The sequence below is a fragment of the Indicator indicator genome, chromosome 34 (genome assembly GCF_027791375.1).
Source record: "Indicator indicator isolate 239-I01 chromosome 34, UM_Iind_1.1, whole genome shotgun sequence".
Classification (NCBI taxonomy): domain Eukaryota; kingdom Metazoa; phylum Chordata; class Aves; order Piciformes; family Indicatoridae; genus Indicator; species Indicator indicator.
Window position 1 is genome coordinate 873,779 of NC_072043.1, and position 16,483 is coordinate 890,261.

A 16,483-nucleotide genomic window follows, 5' to 3' on the forward strand; every position below is an offset into this window, starting at 1 on the left:
TCCCTCATCCTGGCAGTCCCAGCCTTTATCACAAGTCCCTCCCCAGCTCTCCTGTAGTCCCTTCAGGTACTGGAAGGCTGCTCTAAGGTCTCCCTGGAGCCTTTGCTTCTCTGAACAGCCCCAACTCTCTCAGCCTGTCCCCACAGGGGAGGTTCTCCAGCCCTCTGATCATCTTCGTAGCCTCCTCCAGACCTGCTCTTGCAGTTCTATGTCCTTCTTGTGCTGAGGGCACCAGAACTGGGTGCAGCACCCCAGCCTGACCCCTCCTAAGAGGAGCAAACCAGCCCCAAAGAGCAACTCAGCAAAGCCCTGGAGTCTCAAGCCCAAAGCTGGACCCAAAGCTTGAGCTTGGTGCCAGCAGCCACAGCACCCAGGTGGCATCACCTGAACCAGGCACCACCCTGTGCCAGCCTTCAACCTGCCCCAAAAAGGCTCCTTGGCTGCCTGGCATGGTTTGCTAATTAAAGAGCACTAATGAGGGACTCAGGCTGCAAGAGGTGGGGAGCAGGCTGCCCCCCCCCAGCCCCTCCCACCCTTATCAGCAGTCACAGGATGTTTACAATCGTTTTTAATTTGTGCAATTATTAATCGTTTTTCTATCTGCCTCATTTGCATAATAATTACTCTGCTCGCTGTTTGCCAGGACTGGCACCGGCAGTGCTTTAAATTAAATTAAGATCTGAATACCCAGCTTTGGTTTGGGTGTTTGTTGTGGGGTTGGTTTGTTTTGGTATGGGTTTGGGTACTTGGAGCTCATCACAGTTGCTGCTCCCTGCTGAGAAGGAGGCCACTGCCCTCCAGGAGAGCTGAGGAAGAGATCTGCTGCGTGGTGGCACAGCCTAGCTCCAGCCCTCCCGCATCCCAAAGCCTCCCACCTGGTTTTCCCAGCACTGCTGCCACAGCAGTTCAGCCAAGGCCACACCCAGGACAGGGAAGCTGGGATGTGGGATGCAGACCAAGGGCACACCCTCCACTGCTCCCTGACCCAGCCAGGGTGAAGAGAGTCATAGAATCAGAGAGTGGCTCAGGTTGGAAGGGACCTCAGAGATCATCCACTCCAAGCCCCCTGGCCAGGGCAGAGACCTCTTACCTAGACTCAGCTGCTCCAGGCCTTAGCCAACCTGGCCTTGAACAGCCTCCCAGAAGGAAAAGCCCAGATGGCGAACAGTCCTGGCTGAGGACTGGGGAGCTTTGAGCTCCCACCACAGCCCCACACAATTCCTCCCACCCCCAAATCACCTTTCAGCCCTCCAGGCTGCCCCAGAGCCCACATGGGCAAAGCTCTCCCCAGGGCTGGAGGACATCACAATCCCTGACCCTCCTCCTCCTCCCCTGCAGGGAAAAAACAGCAGCACACCAAATGCAGTGAAAAAAACCCCAAGCTGTTATTGACAGGAGTACAAACAGTCTCAGCACTGCCAGATAAGGAACAGGAGGAACACAACCCAGGGCAGGAAGCCCCCAGCTTCTCCCACTCCAGAGCAGCCTCTGTCCTTATACTCCTCACCCAACAGGGCCCCAAAGAGGCCACTCTGACCCCTGCTCAGGACAAGGTATCGCCATGGAAACGTCTGCCTGCCTTTTACCCCTGCTCCCTGGGATGCAGCACAGCTGGATTTGACAACAGCTGGATTTGTTTCCACCACTGCTCTGCTCCCTCACCTGGGCCTCAGCCGAGTCCAACAAATCTGCTGGGCAGCCAGGGGCTACAGCTGGCACTGAGGCAAGGCCCAGGCAGCAGTGCCAGGATGCCCAAAGCCATCAGCTCCTAACAGCCAAGGGAAGCAACCTAAAGCTCCTCCAGATGTTTATTTACACAAGAAACGGCCCCCGAAGGCTTTCCTGTCAAATGCGGCATTGCAGAGCAGGCTGCTACAGAGTGAGCAGCCTCCTGCTCTGACAGGGCTGGAGCAGCTGAGCTTTACTGACTCCACAGCCTCTTGGTGACAGCATGAACTGAGGAGCACCAAAACCACCACACAAACATCACAGTTTTGGGGTACAGCTGATCTCTGGAACAGCTCAAGCACAACTGAAGCTCTGGACCAGGCTGAATGGGGTTCACTTCTCCAGGAACCAGGAGTTCAGCACTTTCACCATGAGAAAAAAAACAAACCTGAGATGTAGGACACCTGAAGGCTTGAGAAGTACCCTCAGAGGACAAAGCGTTTGGCATCAAACAATTTAGGAAAGAGCTCCTACAGTTTGTTAGAACACAAGGAAAGTGACCAAAAAGGCATCTGCAGCCCCTCAGAGGGGAACACCAGAGAGGAGAGGTCACCCCACACCACACAGCCCCTGCAGTGCTCCAGGCAGCACTGCTGCAGCTCTTGTCCTCTCTGCCTCCTCTTTGTTTGCTCTCCATTCAGCTTTGCCTCGCAGGAGGTGGTCCACACGGATGCTGAGCACCAAGGGTAGAGCTTGGTCCAGGCAGAGTCATCCCCCTTCCTGGCAGGAGGGGAACTGCCCCAGCAGCAGCCCATGGTTCCTCCCCTACATGTCCTCCACACTCCACTTGTAGGCCAGCTCCTGCACCGCCTTCCTGTTGGCCATCCTGGCGAAGCGCTGCTGCTCGAACCCGTTGGACCTGCCAGAGACACCAAGAGCACCATGGGCTGCTGGGGAGGAGCTTCTCCAAGGCAAGGACACTTTTTAGAGGCTTTAGGAGTCCTCTATCACTTTGACTCAACTTCTACCTTGATCTGTGGCAAGAAACAGCAAGGAGCAGGCTGACAGCACCAAACCTGCTGCCTCCTGCCCCAAACGGGGACAGGGTCATCACCCACTGGCAACTGTGCAGCCTGGGCTAGTGGTGGGTGGGCCCTGCCAGTGGGGGTGGAACTAAATGATCTTCAAGGTCCCCCCCAACCCAAACCATTCTGTCAATCTATGAAGTGAACACATTCAGCCTCACTGCAGGTCTGGTCAAAAGGCTGGGGATTGATGAGGCAAAAAAAAAAAAAAAAAAAAAAAATCAGGTGCAAAGGATAAATTGCGTGGCTCCAATGCTGGAGCACCTGAGATGAAAGCCAGAAGCTCCTTCAAGCTGGACTTAATGATTCCATGACTCTAGTGCCAACCACCTCACCCCTCTGCCAGCTGGGAATCCTCAGGCTCAGATCCCTGCAGCCACACTTGATGTGTTCTGCTGTCACTGTCACACCCCTGGCCCAGCACCTACCTGTCCACACCATCCCAGCGGTGCCCAGGCCAGATGTTGAACCTGTTGAGTGGTGGTGCTGGTCCCTTGTACCTTGGCTTTTCTAGGGATAAAAAGAGCAACCCTGCTTGAGTGCCCTGGCATGGTCCCTGTGTGCCCAGCCCCAGAGGTGTGCACAGGCTGCCAGGAGCCACACATCACCTAACAGCACCCAAACCTTTCTTCTCCTTGTTCTCCTTGGCCTTCCTCTTTTTGATGAAGTCAGCCATGGGGTCTCCTTCCCTCTCTTGCTCCCGCAGCATCTGGTCCAGGTCCTGGTCATCGATGTACCTGGCCAAGGGCTTCTGCATCTCTTTGATAGCATCTTCCACGTTCTGCTGCTGCTGCCTGTCCTGGGCCAGCCTGCAAACACATACAAGGTTTCACCCCCCAGCCAGCAAGCTCCTTCTTGGTGGTGAGGGCTTGCAATCCTCAACTTCCACCCTGCATGCAGCATTCCCAACAATCATCCAGGGAGCAGGGGGGCACCTCACCCTTTGCCCCACTTGGCATAGAGTGCATCCCGCTCTGCCTCCACCGCTGCCTTCTGCCTCTGCTCCAGCTGCTCCTGCGCCAGGTCCCTCCTGCGCCCGGACTTGTCCCGGAAAACAGTCTGGGAATGCCTGGATTCCTCTGGAGGGGGGACAGATGCCTCAGCTCAGGCATGCTGCAACATCTGGCTGTCTCCAGACAGTTCAGTGACTCGCTGCTGCTCGTCCCAGCCTTTGCTCCACAGCACTGGTTGGGTTGGAAGAGACCTTTCAAGATGGAGTCTAGCAAGCAGCTGACCCAGCACTGCCACAGCACCACTGAATCATGGCCCTCAGCACCACATCTACACAGCTGAAACCCCTCCAGGGATGGGGACTCCACCTGGGCAGCCTGGACCACAGCTTGACAACAGATTCAGGGAAGAAATTCTTCCTCATGTCCAACCTAAACCTCCCCTGGTACCACTTGAGCTTGTATCCTCTTGTCCCATCACTTGCTCTGTGGGAGAAGAGGCTGACCCCCACCTGGCTCCAACCTCTTTTCAGGAAGGTGTAATGGAGCCAGAATGTCTCCCCTCAGCCTCCTTTTCTCCAGACTAAACAACTCAGAACATCCAAAACCAGGCAGCTCCTGCTTCTAGCTGCTGCCCCAAGCTTCTTGAGTCTCAGGCTGCTTCTTCAGACCCCAGCAGAAGGAGCTGAGGAACCCCTTCTGACCTGCCCTGATTTCACTGCTCATAAGCCAACCATTCACAAACCTTTTCTGTCAGAGGCTCTGTGCCCCTGCCCAGGGAATCCATCAGCAACCCAAGGTGCTGCTCCACAGCATCCTTTCTGCCTGACCCAGGGCCTGTGTGCCCACACAGTGTTTGCAGCCCCTACCTTCCAGGTGTTTGTTACTCCTCTCCTGCCTCCGGAGCTCCTGCTGCTCCCTCCGCAGCACATCAGCTGACACCAGGCCAGCCTGGACCTGCAAAGCAAACGAAACCCACCCCAGTTACTGCCAGCTGAGAGCTGCCCAGACATCAGCAGACACTTTACAGAGCCACTTGGCTGGCACCCTCAAGAACAGCTTTGCCAGAGCTCCTGGAGCAGAGAGGGCTGAGGCACAGCTGCTCACCCTGCTCTTAATGCCAGCAGAGGCTCTGGCATGGCTGCAGACCAAAACTCCACTCCACAAGTTGGAAGTTCACAGATTGGTTTGGGCTGGAAAGGAGTTTAAAGATCATCCAGTTCCAACCCCCTTGCCATGGACTCCTCCTGCTAGCCCAGGTTGCTCAAGGCCTCATCCAGCCTGGCTGCCCACAGGGAGTGATCCACAGCTTGAGCACAAAGCTGCCACCTTTACCTTCCTGGGAGATCCCTTGGGGTCATGGTGCTGATGAGGAGAAGGCTCATGGGGACTCCTGGACCTGTGCTGCTCCTTCCCAGCAGGCAGGGTCCGCCGTGGAGGGGATAAATCAGAGTCTGGAGACCTGCTGGGACTCCTCCTGAGTGCACCACGTTTGGGGGAGCTGAGCCCCTGGGCTGCACCCCTCTGTAGTGGTGGAGATTCAGAGTCATGCCTCAGCTTCTTGGTGGCTGGAGAAGCACCTGCAGTGGACACACAACCCAAACCTGACAGCTCTTGGCAGAATGAGTCCTGCAAAAGGACTAAACATGGTGGGGCAGGAGGTTAAGTCTAGAAAATTCCAGAGCTTGAGATGACAAAGCTGTAGGGAGAAGATAAGAGTCTGAATTCTCCTGCTACTGAAGGTGTCACTGCCTAGAGACAGGCTGGAAAGGCTCTCAGCCTCCTGAGCACAGTTAAGCCTTGGCCAGCTAACTCCTAGGGGAGCTCTGGAGCAGCTGATGAACAGCAGGCTGACAAGAAGCTGATGCTCCAAGAGCAGTGCCAACCAACTGCCTGACTGCAGGCTGCCAGCTCCACACCTCTCACCTCCTGGCAGCGTGCAAACATAATCAGAGAGCAGACAGACAGCAGAGGCAGAGAGCCAGCAGCAGCTTTGCCACTCACTCACCTTTTGTCCTGCTCTGCTTTCTCCCCCCGGGTGACCCAAGCCTCTTTCTCCAGGGTGGGGACAGCTCTGAGTCAGAATCATGCCTCACCCTCCAGGGAGGGGACAGGTCTGGAGCAGCCTCACGCTTCCGATGCGACGAGGACTTGGCAGAGGCACCATGCCTGAGCTGGGGCTGCCCTCCCTGGCCTCCCCCCGGCTGGGGCTTCTCACTGCTCCTGCTGCCCTTCTTCCCCACTGCTGAACTGACCCTTGTGGGAGAGACATCTGGGGAGTCATGGTGCTGGCGTCTGGGGGGGGACAGGTCTGGGGAATCATGGCGCTGGCGTCTGGCAGGCAGGGGGTTGGCAGAGTGGCTTCCATCTCTCCTGGGGGGGGACAGGTCTGGGGAGTCATGGCGCTGGCGTCTGGGGGGGGACAGGTCTGGGGAGTCATGGCGCTGGCGTCTGGGGGGGACAGGTCTGGGGAGTCATGGCGCTGGCGTCTGGGGGGGGACAGGTCTGGGGAGTCATGGCGCTGGCGTCTGGGGGGGGACAGGTCTGGGGAGTCATGGCGCTGCCGTCTGGCAGGCAGGGGGTTGGCAGAGTGGCTTCCATCTCTCCTGGGAGGTGACAGGTCTGGGGAGTCATGGCGCTTCCTCCGTGGTGGGGACAGATCTGGTGAGTCATGGCGCTGGCGCCTGGCAGGGAGGGGATTGGCAGAGTGGTTTCCCTCTCGCCTGGGAAGGGATGGGTCCGGGGAGCCGTGGTGCTGGTGCCTGGCAGGGGATCTGTCAGCCTCGTGCCACAGCTTGCCTGGCTGGGAGCTGTCTGGAGAGTCATGGCGCTGGCGCCTGGTAGGGCAGCAGAAGGTGACAATCAGAGTTAGGTTGTTGTGTGCCACAGACCATCCCACAGATGCTTTCAGAAAAGGGGGGAGTGGTACCACCACCACCACCCTCAGCATGCTACAGATCTCCACTGCCTCTGACACCCTCAGAAATCAAGCAATAGGAGAGGCTCCAGCTGAAGCTCCATACCTCATGGTGGCTTTGGCAGGCACTGACACATCCGAGTTCTGGGAGTCCTCATTCTGGTCTGAAGGAGAACAAGGAGGAGGTTACCATTGTTAGGGTTCCATGGTTCATGATCTCTTCAGCAGCTCAAGGATTTACTTCCTTTCAGCCAGCACTGTGTTGAACTTGCAATGACCTCGTCTGGAGCAGTTAAACCCTCAAGAGGAGAGGGGGGAAGGGTCTGCTCTGCTCTCACCTCCCAGAAGCTTCCATTTAGTGTTTGTCCGGAACTCCTCCATCAGCTTCACCTCATCAGGACGCTCATCAATGAACTCTGCCACCTGACCACACAGCAGAGAGAGCAATGTGGCTTTGGGAAGAAAAGGAAGGGATTTCTGCCCTCCAACACCACCCCTTACACCTAACTGCTCTGATGGGTTACCATCGCGTAGCTGCCTTTCTGCAGGAGGGGTCTCAAAGCAGCTTCCCAAAGCTCCCACTCCCAGTGCTCACACTGCAGTGGTCAGCAGGCTCCAGCAACCTACAGTTACCTTCTGCCTCCCCTCAAGCAACTGTTTTAGGGCTGTAAGAACCACAGTTGTGGCTCTACGCTGTGCTTCTGGCACTTGTGAGGGCTACTTTAATCTGCAGGGAGCTAATCTGCACAACCACTTTGTGCTTCAACCAGGAACCTCCCCCACCCCTATCACGGAACCTACCAAAAGAGGTAGGTGAGGGTGAGTTTTAGCAAGCCCTTCCCATAGAGGCACAGGAGGGGGACCATAACAACAGTACATTTAGTTTGTGAAACCACTTTCGACTGTAATTCCCTGCTCACCACAGGCATGTCTGCTTCATCCTCCTCCTCTTCCTTCTCCTGCACAGCAGCAATGCTATTCCAGCTGACATCATCATCCACAATCCGCATCCTAGGAGTGGGGAGAAGGTGCCCTGCCGTTAGGTCACCATCAAGGAAGGGCACAGCCCGATTCCTGCCAGCTGGCCCGAGGGTGGGAACGGCAATGGGAGGACTTCTGAGCAAGGGGTGGAATTTCTCGCCCGGGGAGGGGGAAATTTCTGGTCTGGGGGTCGGGGGAGAAGATCCCCGGCCTGAGAGGGATCCTGGGGTAGGGATCCTGAGAGGGATCCTGGGGTAGGGATCCTGGGGTAGGGATCCTGGGGTAGGGATCCTGGGTAGGGATCCTGGGTAGGGATCCTGGGGTAGGGATCCTGGAGAGGGATCCTGGGGTAGGGATCCTGGGGTAGGGATCCTGGGGTAGGGATCCTGAGAGGGATCCTGGGGTAGGGATCCTGAGAGGGATCCTGGGGTAGGGATCCTGAGAGGGATCCTGGGGTAGGGATCCTGAGAGGGATCCTGGGGTAGGGATCCTGAGAGGGATCCTGGGGTAGGGATCCTGAGAGGGATCCTGGGGTAGGGATCCTGAGAGGGATCCTGGGGTAGGGATCCTGAGAGGGATCCTGGGGTAGGGATCCTGAGAGGGATCCTGGGGTAGGGATCCTGAGAGGGATCCTGGGGTAGGGATCCTGAGAGGGATCCTGGGGTAGGGATCCTGAGAGGGATCCTGGGGTAGGGATCCTGAGAGGGATCCTGGGGTAGGGATCCTGAGAGGGATCCTGGGGTAGGGATCCTGAGAGGGATCCTGGGGTAGGGATCCTGAGAGGGATCCTGGGGTAGGGATCCTGAGAGGGATCCTGGGGTAGGGATCCTGAGAGGGATCCTGGGGTAGGGATCCTGAGAGGGATCCTGGGTATTTCTAGCCCAGGGAAGCGCCCCTGGAGAGAGCCCCGACCGCGCAGAACGAGGTTAAGGGCGTCGGAGGAGGGTCCCGACGGCAGCTCCCGGCTCACAGACACGCACCGCGGCCAGTCGGGCCTGCGACGAGCGGCGGCGGCGGCAGCCTGCGCAGGCCGCGGCTTCCCCTTTGCCCGCGACTCACCCGCTCCTCCCGGCACCACCCGGCGGCTTCTTCTTGCGCCGGCGGCGGGGCTGGGCGGCCTCGGCGGCGGGCGGCCCGCTCAGGTACCGCCGCAAGTACTCAGCCTTGGACATGCCCTGCGCCGCCATTGTGCCGCACGCCGGAAGTGACGCCGGAGCGGAGGGCACGCGGCAGGCTGAGGGCGCGCTTCCGCGGCGGGCGGGGCATGGGCGGGGCTACGGAGCATGTGGGCGTGGCGAGCAGCGGACGCGGACCCTCCTTCCACGCTTTTATTCGGGGTCGCGGCCCCAGGGCCCCCGAACGCTATCCCCACACCGTACGCTTCCATAGCAAGACCTCAGAGCCCGGCCCTGCTGCCCACGGGGCAGCTCAGGACAGGGAAAAGGATCTTAGCCCCCAACAAGTCCTAGTCCCCAGAGCCACGAGGTTAAAGGGTCCGGCTGCACCCAGCTACTGGCCCGGGGCTCCCTCCGCCTCGTAGCCCTCCGTCTTCATGTCGTTCAGGCCCAGGTCTTCATTCTGCTCAAAGGTCCGCTCGTAGCGCTCCACTGACAGCTCTGGGTCCTCTTCAGGGGCATACACATTCTGCAGGGGGAGATGGGGACCCCCTTCACACCCCTGCTCAAAGCCTCAGGCACCAGCACCCCCCAGCTGCACACCAGAGAGGGGCTTTGGACAGTATTTGGGCAAGTCTTGTCCCTCACACCACCGAGCATGACTTAGGACAGACCATTCCTGGCCACTAATTCCAGGGAGCAGACACTACTCCCATCTTTGTGCTAAGCAGTTCCATCTCCTTGGGACAAGTCACTAACAACACTCCAAAGGGAACCCTCCCTGCCAACACTACAGAAACAGAGGAAAATCCACCCAAACTGCTAAAGAGACTTCAAGAAGCTCAACAGGGCTCTGCAACCTGATCTAGTTGAGGATGCCCTTGCTTAGTGCAGAGAGGGTTGGACTGGATGACCTTTGGAGGTCCCTTCCAACCCAGACCATTCTATGATTCTATCTTCCCACTGCCCAATGCCATACCTGAAGGTAGCTGTTGCCTGCAGGGTCATCCATGATGAAGTGAGCCTTTGTCTTCCCCTCTATGATCTGCAGAAATAGCACATCCAGGCATGAAGGCTCTTCCTAACATTCCAGCATTTCTGGCAGCAAGATGCATGCAGCATGCTTTACCGTTCCAACACTGTCACCAGTTAAAAACCAGTAACAGCTCCATAAAACGGCTGAGGACACAGGAGGACAAGTGTGGAGCAGCCAGGAAAACGCTTGCCAAGGAGTTGTTATAGCAACAGCAGCAGGGGGTGTGAAATCAGCCATGCCCTCACCTCTTGCAGCTTCCCAACAAACTCCTGCAGCTTTTCAGCCTTGCCAGGCGCAGAGCTGTCCCCCAGGGTGAAGGGGTTCCTCTCAACCTGGAGAGCAGAGCCACCCACTCAGCCAGCTGTGACAGACATCTGGCCCCACAGCCAGGCCCAGCAGTGCAGCCTCACTCACCAGGTCTCTGATGTCCTTCAGCAGCCCCTCCAGCGTGGTGAATTTCCCTCCCAGGGCTCCCATCCCCAGCTCGAACTCCAGCTCCGGGATCTCCACGCTGCAGGTCTCTGACTGTGAGGGTGAGCAGCTGGTGAGTGCCCACAGCGGGACAGCCAGGCCCTGTGCACCCACCAAGGGAGGCCAGGGCAGGCACCCCAGGGCACTGTACCTTTAGGATATCCCTGGTCATGTCAGAGGGGTCTGTAATCCGAAGGGTTATCCTGGTGCCTTGGGGTTCAATTGCTCCTCCAGCCTTCACCTGGGGACAGCCAGCAGCCACCTTCAGGGACTCTGATACCAAAACCCTGCCATGACCTCCTAAGAGGGTTTACCCTGAGAGCTCAGAGGCTGCTCTACATCTGAGCACAGTGCCCAGCAGGCTTGAGCAGGTGTGGTGATGGCTGATCTGCACCAAATGAAGCTGTCCCAGATAGAACAGCCACCCATGAGAGCACACAGCACCAGCCCCCACCTCCCCTCAGCCCCTCAGAAAGGGTTCAGTATTCTCCAGCTCACCTCATTCGTCCTGTGCCCACAGGAGTCACAGTTGGTGGCCATGATAATCACTTCCTTGAAGTGTGGGATTTCTGGAGCAGACAGTCAAAGAAAACTCAGCAACAGGGAAGCCTCAAAGCAGCAGCCTGCACCCTCTTCACAGCCTCAGCCCTTCCCCAGGCACTGCAGAACCTTACTGGTGAGCTGTGAGACACAGCTGCACCCGGACAGGCTCTACCAGGAACCATTTAACCATGCAGCAGGAGGAGAGCAGGCTCAAACAGGTGACTGTCCCCTGCATGCACAGGACACCAATGTGCATGTCCCTGCTGGAAGGATACGGACTAGCTTCATGTTGGTGTTGGCTGGGGCATTGCACTCAGGGCAGTTGGTGTTGAACTGCAGCACCTGGGTCACAGGAAAGGAAAATCAGAAAGTCCAGGCCAGCCCAGAAAACCTGTCCTGGGCACCAGCCCCCCAGTCACGACTGCCAGCACGCTGCAAAGGCTCCCACCTCATTCCTCAGGTCCTCTGCAGAGTCTGCTGCTGCCTCATCTTGCTCCTCTCCCTGCATGGGGTGTTGAGGAGAAACCAGAAGCAGCATTACCCCTGTTCCTAAAGCCAGGGTCTCCCAGAGGGCGAGGGGCCCAGGGCAGGAACAGCAGCTCCCTGTTACCTCCAGCCCCAGCATGGCAGCCTGCTGGGGAGTCCTCCTGTAGCGAGTGACCAGCAGGGCGTCATCCCTCTGCGGAGCGTGGGGGTTCTCCACAAAGCTGTTCCCTGAAGGGTCATCGATGATCTGGGGGGGAGAAAGCCTCAGGGAGCCACCCCACACCTCCCTGCTCAGGAAGGGGCCCTGCTCCAGCTTACTCACAAAAGTGAAGGGGGAAGGAACTTCTTTCAGCTGCTTCAGTTTACCAATGAACTCCTCTATTTTAGCTGCCACCTCCTCATCCTTCGCCTGCAAAACAGGACACAGTTAAGGGGGACCCTAAGGCTCACCCAGCTCCATCCCCGTGCCATGGGCAAGGACACCTCCCACCAGCCTCAAGGCCTGATCCAGCCTGGCCTGGAACACTTCCAGGGAGGGGACATCCACAGCCTCCCTGGGCAGCCTGCTCCAGTGTCTCCCCACCCTCACTCTAAAGAATTTTTTCTTCATCTCCAGTCTCAATCTGCCCTCCTCCAGCTTCAATCCATTCCCTCTCACCCCATCCCTCCAAGCCCTTGTCAAAAGTCCCTTCCCAGATTCCTTGCAGGCCCTTTCAGCTACTTGAAGGAGCCTTACCTTGCGGATGGGCTGGTCCTGCTCCAGGCCTGCCACAGCTCTGTCAATGAGCCCTTCAATGGTGGTCAGAACTGGCATGAAAACAGCAAGGACATCACCACTAAGTGCACCACAGTGGTGCTGCCCACCCTGCCAGCTTCCACACCTTGGCCTGGTGGAGCTTATTCAGCCCAAGGGAGAGGAGGCCAGGGCCTTAACTGGTGCCCACAGTGCAGGCACCACTCACCCACCTCCCTTCTGGGTGAAAGCTGGGATCTCGAAGTCCAGCTCTGGAATCCGGGCCGTGGCACAGTCAGTCTTCACCACCTCCCTGTTCATGTGCTGCACAGGACAGTTGAGGGCAGTGTGAGGATCCCAAGGGCCCCCAGCACCTCCCAAAGCAGCAGTGTTAGCTCCAGGCCAGCTCAGCAGCCTCTCCGTGCCAGCAATATCCACACTTGGGTTTACAAAGGTTACTGCTGAACAACCACCCTGCTGGATCAGGCAGCACAGAAGGTGAACACTTATTGCTCTATCTGTGAAGGACAAAGGGGTGCAGGAGGCACCTCCCCAGCAGCCTGGCCCACAGACAGCCCCAGTGCTGGGCAGGGGGGAGGCGCTGCTCACCTGGCGCGAGGTGACGGTCAGGGTGTAGCGCACGCCCTGCTCCTGGATCCTGCCTGCAGACTGGATCTCTGTGTTAGACCAGGAGCAGCTGTCACAGGTGAAGGAGCTGACGATGACCTCTTTGAAGAAGGGGATTCTGGTGAGCAGGAGCCGTGTCACACCCTGCAGCAGCGAGGGGCCTCGTGGGAACTCAGCTCCCCACAGCTCTCTCTTGCTCCTGCTGGGGCTCCCCTGGGGCAGGTCTCCATCCCTGAGCCCTGCCACTCCCAAGAACACCCAACCACCCCAAGCAGGGTTGGGGGAGCCCAGCAGTTCCTACCACCACCCCTCAGCTCCAGGACAAGTTGTGATCACCAGCAGCTCTTTCCTGAGTCCTCACTCAGCTCGCAGACCTCTGTACCTGAAGCCAACCCCCTGACTCCCACAGGCCCCTAGACCCAGAGGCCTCTGTAGCCCCGAACCAGGCACTACACCCCAGCAGGTCCCTACACCCCGACTAGGAGAGCACTGTGGCTCTAGCTTGAGATCATCCCCATCTGCCCCTCCCTGGCAGGCCCCTGTCCTAACCCCTGCGGGTCCCTATGCCCCGACTAGGAGACCACTGTGGCTCTAGCTTGAGATCACCCTCATCTGCCCCTCCCCGGCAGGCCCCTGTCCTAACCCTGCAGGCTCCTGACCCCGACCCCAGACCTCAACCCCTTGTGTGCTTGGCCTGGGCTCACCCCCTCCTCAACCCTCCCCAGGAGACCCCTGTCTCATGCCCTCACCGGCTCCCTGCCTCAGCCCCGGCCCCGCGATCCCCGCAGACCCCTGCACCCAGACCCGCAGGCTGCTATAGCTCGCTTCCCTCAAGCCACTCCAGCAGGACCCTGAGCAGTCCACCTGCAGGTCCCTGCACCCAGAGGCCGCTGTGGCCGTGTCCCGGTGCCCTCCCGCGCAGGCCGGCAGGCCCCGGCGGCCGCTCACGTTACGGAAGCAGTTCATGCACAGCGACTCGATCTCGGCCGGCCGCTGCTCGCCGTCCTCGGCGCTGAGGGGCTGGAACAGGGACCCCCCTCTCACCGCAGCCGCCTCCACCGCCCCCAGCGACGCCATGTTGAAACCGCCGCCACCGGGAGCGCCGCTCCGGGACCCGGGACGGTCACGTGAGGCGCGGCGGTCATGTGACGCGCGGGGGTCACGCGAGGCAGGAGCGCTATGGCTGCGCCTTTATTGGGTGTGGGCTGCCCGCCCCGGCCCTGCCTTCTCCGCCCCTGGCGCCCCCCGGCCCTCAGCGCGCCTCGCCGCCGCCGCGCTCGCCCAGGCTGCGCGCCAGGTCCCTCCAGAGCGCGTCGAGGCGCGCCCGCAGGTCCTCCATGGCGGGAGGACCCTCCTGGGAATCCCCTAGGGCGGGCGGCCCGGAGGAGAGCTTCAGCCGCATTTCCTCCGTCTCCCGGTCCAGCACCCGGGTGAAGGCCTGGATCTGGACGTACGTGTCCCTCCGGAACTCCTCCACCCGCCGCTGCACCTCCCGGGCCAGCTCCTCTGCAGGGGCAGGCTGCTCCCGCAGTCTGCCGGGGTAGAGGCTCAGCTTCACCTTGAGCTGCTCCAGGTTTTTCTGGATCTTCTGGTGGAGGTCCTTGGCGTTCTGGGTCAGCTTGGTGGATAGCTCCTGGATGTACCGGTTGAGCTTCTCCGGGCTGGCCTGGGTGTGAGGGCTGACGTTTCTGTGCAGCTCCTCCACATTGCGGTGGATCTCGGTCACCAGCCTGTCTGCATAGGGGTGGAAAATGTCCTTCACCTGGTCGGTGTGGAAGGCAATCTTGTCGGCATAGTGAGCCATGAACTTCTGCACCTCGTCTGCACCCTGCAGGAGCTGAGCAGTCACCTCCCGGCTGGGCATGAGGTGCCGCCGCAGCTTGCGGGCATTCAGGGACAGCTGCTCCAGAAGCTCCTCCGTGAAGGGCTGCAGCTGGTAGTGGAGGTCGTCCAGGTGCTTGCCCACCTTCTGGTGGACGTCATCCACGTAGGGTGACAGCTTCACCCTCAGGCTTTCCAGCTCTTTCCTGATGATCTTCCGCAAGCTGCCCGAGTCCTGGTACAGCTGGGGCTGGGGTCCTCTGCTGCCCAGGGGTGCCAGCTTCTCCAGGAAGTTTCCCATGTAGCTGACCCCATCCTGAATGTTCTCCTTCAGGTTTCTGTGCCAGACAGCAGATGTGGTTACTGAGCACCCCCAACTTACCCATGGCACCCCTGCTGTGCCCTAGCACCCTCAGTAAAGCTGTTGGTAGCCATGAGGGCTGGTCCCCTTGGGCTTTTCCACGCCCAGAGGAAAGGGGACACTGTGTGAGGGTGGCACCTGGGGGGAGCTTTTGGAGGGACTACAGGTGGTTACCCAGGCTGGGTGCCATGAGGCAAGCCCCTGGAAGGAGGTACTCACGTGATGTCCCTGCCCAGCTTGCTGCCCTGGCTGTGCTCTGTGCCATCCTTGTCACTGGTCAGCTGGCTGAGGTACTCCCAGAAGCTGCTCTGTGCTGGCTCAGCCAATGACACTGTGGGCAGGAGGGCAGCAGCTCACGAGGTGCTGCCCACACCCAGAATCAATCACAGAATCACCCAGGTTGGAAGAGACCTCCAAGATCATCAAGTCCAACCAATCACCCAACCCCATCTAATCAACCAGACCATGGCACTGAGTGCCTCCTCCAATCCTTTCTTAAACACCTCCAGGGATGCTGACCCGCCCCCCCAGCCTGCTGCCACCAGCCATCCTTGAGCAAGTTCCTCTGCTCAGCACCCACCTGGCAAGGTGCCCAGGAGGGTGAGCAGCAGTGCAAGCTTCAGAGGCATGGTGTGCCAGGCCAGCAGGCCACCGCCCTGCGGGGAGGAGAAGAGCAGCACATTAGGTCACACGGCAGGGCAGGGCTCCTCTCTGAGCCCTCACAGGTCAGGGGTCCCTGCTCTTCACACCCCCTTCCCTGCATTCTGCCAGGACCTTGCTCCTGGCGTTCCCTCTAACACATCAAACGTAACCCAGCACCCCCCCAGCACACGCGTGGGGTGACGCCCAGCTCCTGCAGCCAGGCAAAGTTCAACCCGACAGGAGGCTCTGTGGGCTTGTCCCCCTCACCTGGCTCCTGGTCACCTCCTGCATCCCTCCTGCCGGGTGCTGGCCCGCGACTCCCTTTATATGCTCCCCGCGGAGGGAGGCTGAGGAGCGCACCGGCAGGGGAAGGATTTTTGGACCTCACTCCCTGTAAACACAACGTGGAGCCCCGCGATCGTTCCTGAGAGGTGACGTGGGGGGCGGGGGGCGGTCATCTGACTGCCCCCTCGCCTGCCCCTTCCCGAGCATCTCCCGGGCAGGGCTGCCCGAAGGCCGCTGGCCCGCCCGAGCAGCTCTTTGTTTTCCCAGAGATAAGGGAGTCTCGCTGCTGGCTCTGCAGCTTGCTGGGGACGAGCTTGCCCCTGCCCCTGCCCTCGCCGCTGACCTTTGCATCGTGGAGTAAACAGTGGCTGGGATCTGCCAGGGTGGCGCGGAGTGGCAGGGTGGGGACAGAAACAGCAGCTGAAACTCCCCCACTGGCAACTTCTGCCATAAGGGGTCACAGCCCAGAGAGGGGAGTGGGAGCCCAGAAGCTGGGGACGGGGCCCGGATGGGTGCAGGAGGACGAGCGCGGCTCCAGCTGTGCCAGGAAGGGGTTGGGACGTGTGGCCGGGGTAGGGCTGGGGAGTGGGCGCCCTGTGGCAGAGGGCAAAGTCCTGTGCGCCGCAGGGGTGAAGCTCCGAGCAGTCACCAGCCCTCCTCTGGCACCAAAGTCCACTCTGCTCCCTCACTGTGGGGACGCTTGGGGTTGCCCCGGGCAGCCCTGGCCACGCTCCCATCCTGCAGCTCCTGTCACTGCAGCCC

At 59.5% G+C, this 16,483-nt stretch overlaps 3 protein-coding genes across 3 annotated transcripts; all 3 read right to left on the reverse strand.

Moving 5' to 3' along the window:
* Nucleotides 1–1,383: 1,383 nt before the first annotated feature.
* BUD13 (BUD13 homolog) lies at nt 1,384–8,788 on the reverse strand. The gene is given in 12 exon segments (XM_054395601.1): nt 1,384–2,587; nt 3,182–3,263; nt 3,378–3,562; nt 3,694–3,832; nt 4,573–4,660; nt 5,039–5,283; nt 5,712–6,164; nt 6,167–6,540; nt 6,727–6,784; nt 6,959–7,043; nt 7,541–7,631; nt 8,661–8,788. Coding segments are annotated over 12 exon segments (2,022 nt in total). The 3' UTR covers nt 1,384–2,493.
* Nucleotides 8,789–8,921: 133 nt separating this feature from the next.
* ZPR1 (ZPR1 zinc finger) lies at nt 8,922–13,689 on the reverse strand. The gene is made up of 14 exons (XM_054395618.1): nt 13,561–13,689; nt 12,595–12,756; nt 12,219–12,309; nt 11,989–12,059; nt 11,575–11,661; nt 11,377–11,499; nt 11,215–11,268; nt 11,042–11,108; nt 10,722–10,792; nt 10,375–10,464; nt 10,167–10,277; nt 9,998–10,084; nt 9,696–9,761; nt 8,922–9,245 (listed from the first exon to the last, which is right to left on the reverse strand). The coding sequence occupies exons 1-14, from the start codon at nt 13,687–13,689 to the stop codon at nt 9,111–9,113; spliced, it is 1,344 nt and encodes a 447-aa protein (XP_054251593.1). The 3' UTR covers nt 8,922–9,110.
* A 175-nt stretch (nt 13,690–13,864) lies between these two features.
* Nucleotides 13,865–15,423, reverse strand: APOA5 (apolipoprotein A5). The gene is made up of 3 exons (XM_054395715.1): nt 15,375–15,423; nt 15,014–15,125; nt 13,865–14,771 (listed from the first exon to the last, which is right to left on the reverse strand). Exons 1-3 carry the CDS (start codon nt 15,421–15,423, stop codon nt 13,865–13,867), a joined length of 1,068 nt encoding a protein of 355 aa, XP_054251690.1.
* Nucleotides 15,424–16,483: the final 1,060 nt, after the last annotated feature.